Source organism: Tetrao urogallus (genome assembly GCF_951394365.1).
Source record: "Tetrao urogallus genome assembly, chromosome: 6".
In the NCBI taxonomy this organism is placed as follows: domain Eukaryota; kingdom Metazoa; phylum Chordata; class Aves; order Galliformes; family Phasianidae; genus Tetrao; species Tetrao urogallus.
In genome coordinates, this window is record NC_136819.1 from 44,609,688 (window position 1) to 44,619,385 (window position 9,698).

Consider the following 9,698-nt stretch of genomic DNA (forward strand, 5'->3'; position numbering starts at 1 on the left):
CTAATTCTGAAGACCAGAAATGCCGTTATCACAGGTTTATCATCATGACCAACAAGTGACATCTTGACAAAGTTACTTGAAATGATGGATATTAAGATCATCACATCACAAATAAACTAACCTCTACTTCTACAAAAAGTCCACCAGGGTGTTTTTGTAACGATTATGGCAAAACTAACTTTAATGAAGGAGGAATACAGTTTGTAAACATAAGTACTAAAGGTGACCAATTCTGTTCTTAGTTTTGCCACAGGATGTGCGAAAGTTTTTTACCACAGAAAGCAAAAGGAAGCAAGTGTCTTCATAGAATTAACGAATTATAGTTGAAAAGTTGACCTTCAGTGGAGTTCTATTTGGACATCAAATGCCTTAAGTAGAACACTGATAAATTCTGAGTAAAATCAACTGGCCTGTCAAAAAGCACAGGGCACAACCTGTACCACCTCTTTCAAATTTCTTGTCACCTTTCCATTACCAAGGTATGCTTGAGTATACTTGAGTTACCACGCAGTCTGATGCAAAAGAGGCTCTTTCAGAGCTTATATTTTCATGGCAGAAGTAATAGTTTTGCTTCTCCCTTCCTTCAGAGAAATGAACAGAACACAAGGCAATCCAGTCGCATACACAGGAGTGGCAGCAAGGCACAGGCTAACAATTACTCATGGAGAAGAGTTTACTTCTAATCTGAGACATAAAACTTACTGAAGACAACTCCTCAGTCACAGTCTCAGTCCTAAACAGCCAATCTAAAGTTAACAGCAGAAGCACACCAAGCTTGTATGACACATCAACTAAGTAAGGACCTGAGACTCATCTGCGTCTCCCAATAAACCATCACAATGCATTTCAGGAACACTTCAAATAATCATGAGTTACAAAATAAACATGTTTTTATGTACATACATATGGTTAGTGAGCAGTGGGATGTCCCAAGATGTAAAATTGCGAATGCCAGGAACTCCAGTGGCCAGAGAGTAGACAAAGAAAACTTTACATCTTTCACGAATTAAGGCCCTCATTGAAGTATTGTGATATTATCAGCTACAGACGCACACATTAAACCACACACTAAAAGAAGAAATACCTTAAAAATTAGTTACAGAAGCTAAATGAATAAAAGCAGTCTTTTAATTCTTATTTCAGAGTAGCATTTATCTATTATGCTATTTATAAAGAAATGAGAAGGACCAATATACATTTCTATACAGGGACTGTGGGAGATGGAGAAAGGGGAGAAAGACAAAAATGCAACTCAACATGCTGCTCTATAAATAAATGAATAAATAAATGCCAGGTAACAGATTTAAACCATGGCTTACAGCTGCACTGCAAGTATGTAAAAAAATCAATCAAGTCTTTTAATCTCTTAGAAATGTAATGTTCCTATAATTTATGATATCCTCTTTTAATTCCCTCAACAACAAGAATTATCAGCAACATTTCTGTCAAACGGACTCTTATTTATATACTACAGAGATCCCTCTCAATGTTTTAAGAGGTGTATTACAGAAGGACCAGGAAATACAATATACCATGGGTGTATTTTACACCTTGTCTGGTACCACTCAGGCTCCTACAATCTGTAGAAAGCACCTGAACAACTTGAAATATTTATCTTACTTTTAAAGTTGTGCAATGCCAATTCTTCTGCTCTACTCCAAAGGGTATGTACCTCATTCTCAGATAACAGTAAAAGATAAGGTTCAGACATTTGCAGTGACACAACAAATCAAAATCAGACTGGAACCACTACTCCATCTATAAACTGCAACTGACAAGTTTTGCAATCACACTAAATCTTTGTATTTTAATCCAAGCTTAGCCTCCACGTTTCAAACTAAGACAGATTTTAACAGAAAGAAACAACAAACAAATCAGTCACTATATCAAGTTACCCTCAGTTTTTCTCAGTAAGCATGCCCTTTCTGATTTTACAGCATCAGGTCCCCTTTCTAGCTCCCCGTTTCCTTTTCAACATTCCAAAGCCAGCAGCAGCCACTGACATGAAGACACCCAGAATAATCACCCTCCTCCACAAGCATCATCCTCAGCACTTCGCTTTTAGCAACTCTTGCAAGGAGGTAAAGGTATTACAGAGACACTAGTCACACTGGATTCTCAAGTGGAAACATCTTAACTGCATCTTTTTCAGCATTTTCAATGTCAGGTTTGAATGTTTTCACAAACCAGCCACCATCAGATGACAGAGGCTTTCCGAATGTTTTAGACAGCTGAATGTTGTGCTTTTGTTCATCAAGGACACACGTACAGACATAAAGAAGCCTAGTAATAGTCAGTATGCCCTAGGTGCTCTGCCTGGCTATTCCACCAAACGACAGTCCTTCCACAAGGCATGTGCCTCAGCTGCCAGGCCTGGGTACACGCCCTGTGTATCTGGCTGCCTACCAAATACTCCATGGGTGGACACAACAGATTCAGGCTCATGCAACTGGGTTCAATAAGATCAGCATTCTGATAACTAAGTATGGTGGGCGGAAAGGCAGAGGAACTAGTTTTGACACTGATTTGCAACATGAGCTTTCAAGTGCATTCTTCACTTTTTTCTTGTATTTTTTCAGGGAAATTAAACAGTGTGCACACTGAGATTCAACTGACGATTAAAATGATTCACTTAATTAGCAGCATCAGGCATTTTGTCCATTGCTCCAGATCAGAAAGCCCCTACAAAGAATTTTTGTTCTTTAAAAATTAGGAGAAATATGATAGTGATAATCAATCTGTACAAACAAAATACATGAGCTGCAATCATTTACAGAGTTTTTTGAAAATTCTAGGAAGCTCCCAGTAGAAAGATGCACCACCTACTGACAGGTGAGGAATTTCATGTGTTGGTGCAGAACCCTTCAGATGTGTAGGTAAGAAATCTAAAGCATCGGTTACACATAATCTCTTCATACTTGCAGTAACACATCACGGAAAACTTATAATTTCATGCAGTCTTATTTAGGGACTTAGAAGACAAACTAAGAAAACATTCAAGCACTATGGCAGTATTAGGTTCTGAACTATGCTTTCCAAACAACTAAATTCCTTAATTTCAAAATTAGAAACAGTTACGTATTGGCATGAGATCACATTTATGAAATTCACATGAAATTCCATCTTGTTTTTGGCATGGTAAAATCATCAAGTGTAGTGCAAAGAAAGTCCCAAAATACAAGAAAAAATTACAAAACCAATCCTTCAAAATGCAAACAGAACTATTAATTCTAAGCAAGTCTGCTGAGAATTCTATGTGTTTGCTCCATTTAAATCATCAGTTAAAAAGAACACAGTGCAAAATCTGCAACTTAAAAACATAGATCTAAGAGCTTGGTACTCAAATTCCATGCCTTTTCTTTACATAGCATTTCAAAATGACTTTCAGAATAACTGAAGGTTTCACTGAGGCAACTCAGCATTTCCAGGAAATATTAACAACTTTCTCTGTCTGAGGGCAAATAAAGAGACAGCGAGATTCTTACACTTACCTGTAACATACCAACTATTTCCACTTTATTAAAAAAGATGAAAGAATGAAGTGTTGATAGCATATTTTCCTCAAAAACTGAGGGAGTGGGTAGGACCATATCTTGAATATACTGTACTCTGTACGTCTGATGTATTTTTTGCTTCAACTCTGGATCAGATATAGGAATCACCTCTTTAAATTTCGCTGTTTTAGTCAGAAATTCCCTGTGTTTCCGTGACTGTGATAACGACGGATCGTATTCTAGGCATCCAATTACGTCCATTATACATTCCTCGGAAAACATGACTTCAAAAAGTGCAGTTCTGTTCAAAAGGAAGATTCCCTTGATAATTTCATATAAGTGGTGTAGTCCTTCAATGTTCTCCAAGTCTTCGCACACATGAAAAATTTCTAAGAGCTTCTTAATATAGCCCTCATTTTCCAGTGCTAGCGCAAGTTTCTCACGGCGTAACGGCGAAGGCAGTGAAGACGCCACAAGTTCCGCAATTTCTTCTAGTCGACTTAATTCACAAGATGGCAATTCAAGACCTGGTGATGACATATCATCAAAACGTTCTTCCTCAGACTCATCCACAAGGTCCTGAGTAATATCGACAGAGGGGTCTTTGCCTTGAACCTATAAAACAACACGTTTGCAAGAAATGAAGTTTTATGTTCACTACCACTACAAGGTTTTTTCAAAAAATACCATTTCAAAGGCCACGTGCTTTTCATTTGTATACTCAAAATAGCAGCACAAATGTATGTTTCACGTTGAGCAAAGCTGGTTTGGAAGGTAAGAGATAATAAAAAGATTTCTTCAGACAGAACGCTTTACAAAAACCAGGAGTATTTTAAATACAAAAAGAAAGTCATAATGACTAATAGGGACCACAACATTTCAATAGATGACTGTGTTAGGCTGTTCACTTCCATTCATTATTCTCTGTAGACAAATTTTCAAATGCAAACCAGCATTACATTATTGCAGTGATAGCTGTTAATGTTCAACTAAGGTTGTTTATCTGTTCTTAATGCTTCTCATAGCTTCTGCAAGCTCAGAGTAGGGAGGCCAGTCTTGTTAACATTTTCAGGACAAGAGAGCAAGCCGCAAGTCAAAATTTGTTATACACTTCCTAAGCACTCAACAGAGGCAAAGAATCCAAGGTAATATCTACAAAGCTCTTAAAAACGCAAAACCCCAAACCAACATTTACAAATGAGCAGTAAAAATCTGGAGCTCTCAGAAGAAGAAAGCAAGGGATCTGCAAAGAGATCTCTGAAGATACAATCACAAAACTATGCAAAGTACAAGTTAGTTAAAAAAAACTAAGACAGATGGCTTGGGCACTAGAGTGCTTCAGCTTTAACTGTATCTTAATGGTAGTATCAGTGTGCCAAATCCAGAAATGCAGATACATTAAAGGGCAGAAAACTTGCAAATCAGCAAAAAAAAAAAAAATCGGGGAGAAGTAATATTCATGGCTAACAGCAAGCCTATACATAGATTAAAACCCAGAGTGCTGCTGAAGGCCACTTATTCTTCTGCTTCTTCACCATCAACCACTTACAGTGTAAGTGGTATCAAAGTTTTCCTTTAAGAAAAAGCTGTAACAACTGAGGAAGCGTAAGATCTTACAAGTACACAAGACAAAAATACATCCTGTTTTGAGGCCATGCTATTGTAAAGAAACTGGATTCTTACAAAAATACTAGCTCTTTATTTAGAGGCTAAGGAAGCTGGGTTTCTTATCTGGGTGTTTCCCAAGAACACAATTTCCCCTCTCCCCCGTTTTGTTTCTGCCCCCAACTTGTGGTCCTTTAACTGCTGAGGTTCTTGAAAATGCTTCTGTACTTATTCACAAAAGTGGTAAAGCATTGAAAAGACTCAGGAGTTAAAAAAGGATCTAGCCACTAGCAGTCATGAAGCCTGACTTCTTTTGCTTTATTTCTGAACTCAGAGAAATTAAGCTACAGGACGAGAGAATTATGTAGTAGTTGAACAGCACAAAGAGGGAACGTGTAAGGAAGGAATTATTAGGAAAAAATTAGAGAAATTCCACCTAATGTAACATAGCAATTAAGAAAAGTTGCAAGGCTTGGAACTAATTAAAAATAATAATAAAATAAAAACAAAACCAATAAATGACAAACTGAACCACTATCAGTGAATATACTGACTAAATTCTTCTGGGTATTGGTCAGTATTTAATAACTGAGCACGTTGCTCCTAACAACACTGTTTCAGTCACTATATAGACAGCAACTTCTAGTGGTAAAACACTGTAAGTTAACTAGCACATGTTAAAATGTCTGCATGCTACATAGGAACTGCCTGATTCTTTAAACCATAAGAATTACAGCTCTGAGGTGATAACACAGACATAAAGAGCTGTCTCCTACTTCAACTACAAAATCATTCTTTCACAACCTGACAGTCAACAGAAGCAGTGTCATGTTTACGTGAGTTTCTCTTGGGAAAGTCAATACTGCCCTCACATGAACTGGAAGGATAAGTGAGACAGAAGAATGAAAAATGGAGACAAAGAAATATAAAAATTACAGTGAAATTCATAAGAAATACATTACAAAATCAACTAAGAACTTGCACATTCTTCTCTCTACAAGAAAGGCTTAGAAGGAATTTTTGCCCTCCTAGTCAAGCAGCAAAAAAAGTTAATTTTCAGACTGTTAGGAAACTTGCTGAGCACTCAGTTTGATGCTACACCTCCTCAGAAGGTAAGAGATCTACAAAGTTAAGTTGAGCAAAATTATCTGCAAAAGCTCTAAAAAAAAGTTCATATTGGATTTCTGGGGGAAAGTTTTCATACTCAAAAATGCAAAATTTGGAGAAGGTGGAAAAGAGGGCATTTCTGTTTTCATTTTCTATCTATTCTGTGCACACTCACCTATTAGAATAGACTACAAATTTTGAACACAAAATTATTTTGGTGCCTCTGTCTTTCATTTATCAAACTTACCTGACATATTTTTTCCCATATTTCATCACAGCCTGCTTTTTCTTGAAAGCTAAGTGCCAAATCATAGTTTTCAGCTTCAGACCACACAATCAAGGTATCCTGTAAAAAGAGGAGGAGCATTTTCATTTCAGGTGATTTATGTTACGTTTTCCAAGACCAAACAATGCTTAAAGAGTAAAATTTTAAAGTAAGGATTGCTTGATACTTGATTACAATAGGACGGTATTACAGAGCAAATGTAATCATCCTACTTTCATTCTTTGGATTAAAAACATCTCTGCACAAGTCAGAATAAGTAACTTCTAAAATAACTTGGAAAGTTTTAGTTCACAATTCATGCAATCATAAAATTGCTAATCTCAAAAGGCTCACCTGTAACATCTACGTTCACCTCAGTGTATCCTCTGATAAGATACAGCACCATTAACACTGCTTTTTTTTTATACTGTTTCAAATGGACCAAACAAAACTGCAATCTTTTATAAGATGAAAGTTAAAATCACTGTCTTGATCTTTTTGTTATCAGGCCCCAGGAAACACTGTGCTAATGCACAGAACAGCTGCTTGAAGGAACTACAAAATGCTGTAATTGTTAAGCAAGAACAGATCTTTGAACACACACATACGCAGAGTTAAGTGTCTAAGAGTTTGCTTACATTTGATGCTGAACCATGCACATCATTCCAAACTGCACTTCTGAAAGGAAGTTTCATTCTAGATTTTTTGAAGTTAGTTGACAGTGTGCTTAGCTACACTGACTACCCAGAAACGTAAGCTCCCATCTACTTATTTACTTATTTGAATAGGCCAGGAGTTTATCAGAGCCTTCAAATTGCATGTAAAACCAGCATACAGAAAGGGTAAGCTGACCCTGGAAAAAGATAGTTTACCAAACGGTCAGTTTACAAAAATCCACAAAAGAGATCAGAATCTGCATTATATATTGAATCAAATTTTATTTTTGAAGTCTTCTGTTCTCCTATAAGAGCTAGCTGAAATGTGGCCACATTAAATACACACAGCTTCAAGAAACGACTTTATTTCACTTAAGGCTAAAATGCATGTTTACTCACTAGCGAAAAAGAGACAACACATTTTATTGAGAATCACAAAATAGACTCTTATGGCTTCATTATACATAGGTTTTCCTTACGGTGATAATTCCTGAAGGAATTAACTCTAAATACTTGCAAAAGCACTACAATTTGCCAGGCATATATAAAGTTTAAGACTGATGATTGTTTAGGCTTAATACAATTCAAATATTAAAATGAATACTGAAGATAAGAGAGATCGTATGTTTGGATTTCAATATTCACCTACAAGAAAACTCCTGAAGTTAACCATAGCTAAACACCATGATCATCTGGCTCCATCAAAACTCAGTCAAGCAACACAACATAATCAATTTGCCATTACCAGAGCAGCTGTACTGCCACAGAGCACTGAAGGGTTTACCTTCCAAATGGCAAATAGTTTACCTTTCCACTTCCAAAGGGCTGAAGAGGGGGTGGTACACAGAAGAAAGGGATTTAGGAAGACCACCTCCAAAATACGAAAGGAAGAAAGTCACCATTAATAGTTTATTCTCTGCAAGACAAGTCACGGTGCAAATACTCTGGTAATGACAGATTGACAGCATCTAATTCTGCTGACACATAAAGAGTACAAGAAGTAAGTTTACAAAAATGTTGGAAGTGAAGGCCCAAAAGGAAAAAAACAAAGTAACAAAGGTGGTTAAAGGGGTAAGAAGAAAACTGAAGTTGCGCCAGTCACTAAACATGGATGTATCTTCAGATATGGTTACCTTACCAAACAGTCTGTATCTTACTACAGTATGCATCCTATGCACCAAGATCAAAAGCTAAAACTTGAACCTGGCATCAGTGTTGGTAGTGCAGTGGTTTTCAAGACCAACCTCTTATCAGTAAGGGCAGCATTATTTATATTAACTGCTGTCAGTCAAATGAACAGAAGCTACGAGTCTCTGAATAGAAGCCAGCATTGAACCAACACAAGACTTTTTACACTGGGAAGAGGAAGAATGGAAGGAAGACAGAAAAAGGAAGAGTGAACTGAAAGAAACATGGGTAAGGTTACGTTTGAAAACTATGCCCACAGAAGTAAAAGACTGTATTCGGCCATAGCATAGCAATACTTCTGTCTTAAACAAGATCTACTAAGATGCATGGAAGTTCAGGTTGTACTTTTTCACCTCTACAAATTCTGATTCTTTTTCATTACTTCTTTGGATAGCAAAGCTAAGAACTGCAGGAACAAAGTGAACTGCAGAAAAATAATCTTCCAATTTCATTTATATATACTGGAAAAATATTTTCCAGTTGCCAACATTAACAACTTCAAAGTATTCATCTGTCTTATTAGCACTTAAGGATTTCATATTATAGATTACTGTCAGTGCCTCAACAGAATTTATGAATTGCTACTTTCTGGATTCTTTCATAAGAGAATGTTTGTTTCTATGCCTTTTCTTGTCTGAAAGGGGCTGTAAAAAGAAAGCACAAGAAAGTGAAAAACGCACTGCAGTTTTGCATAATGTACAATTCAAAGTTTAATTTCTGTACACAGAAACCTTTATCTACTTCCCTATGTAAAAACCCGTATCTTCTAACTATATAGAACCTCTACAGATTACAATCACAGAAAGAAAAGCAGTGCAAAACTTCTGCATGTATTTTAAAGGAAAGTGACCAAAAGAAATTCCAGGTGTATTCAGACAAAAATCAGGAATAAAAGCCCCCTTTCTGCTTGTTTTATTTAAGGGAATGTTCCTGCAAGCTCTGCAATTGTGTAACAGTGCAATTTGAGTCGACCAATTGCTGTGCATCTCTCAGTTATGGGACAGGACTACACTGCTTCTGAACACCAAACATTGCCTTGTTACTTCCAAAGAATCTGAAATTTCTTAAGACGGTTTCTTCCATCCCAAGAAACAAGAGTGTGCCTAAATGCCCGTATTAACATTAGCTATTGATTAAAGATACAAAGAGATGAGCTTTGCAAATTGCCTTACTATAAACATAAAATCCCCAATCTTAGATTGCTCAGAAAGCCGTTTGGGCTCAGACTGGTCAAAAAGGTACCCATTTTTTCTGCATTATATAGAAAATGTTGTATCTAAGACAAGGAAGTGAATGGGATAACTAAAATGAACTCTGAAATGAAATTTGTTTTTATGCCTTGCCATCAAACACAATTTAAATGTGAAAACTGTTAAACCCTAG

The 9,698-nt window shown here is 36.6% G+C and overlaps 1 protein-coding gene across 1 annotated transcript in view; it reads right to left on the reverse strand.

Moving 5' to 3' along the window:
* Nucleotides 1-9,698, reverse strand: part of PPP4R3A (protein phosphatase 4 regulatory subunit 3A) — a gene marked incomplete at both ends in the record, with an annotated part of 30,543 nt that overhangs the window by 15,105 nt on the left and 5,740 nt on the right. Inside the window, 2 exons of the mRNA XM_079537475.1 lie at nucleotides 3,492-4,109; nucleotides 6,454-6,552. Of these exons, the coding sequence (XP_079393601.1) occupies nucleotides 3,492-4,109; nucleotides 6,454-6,552 (717 nt within the window). The remainder of the gene's footprint in view (nucleotides 1-3,491; nucleotides 4,110-6,453; nucleotides 6,553-9,698) is intronic.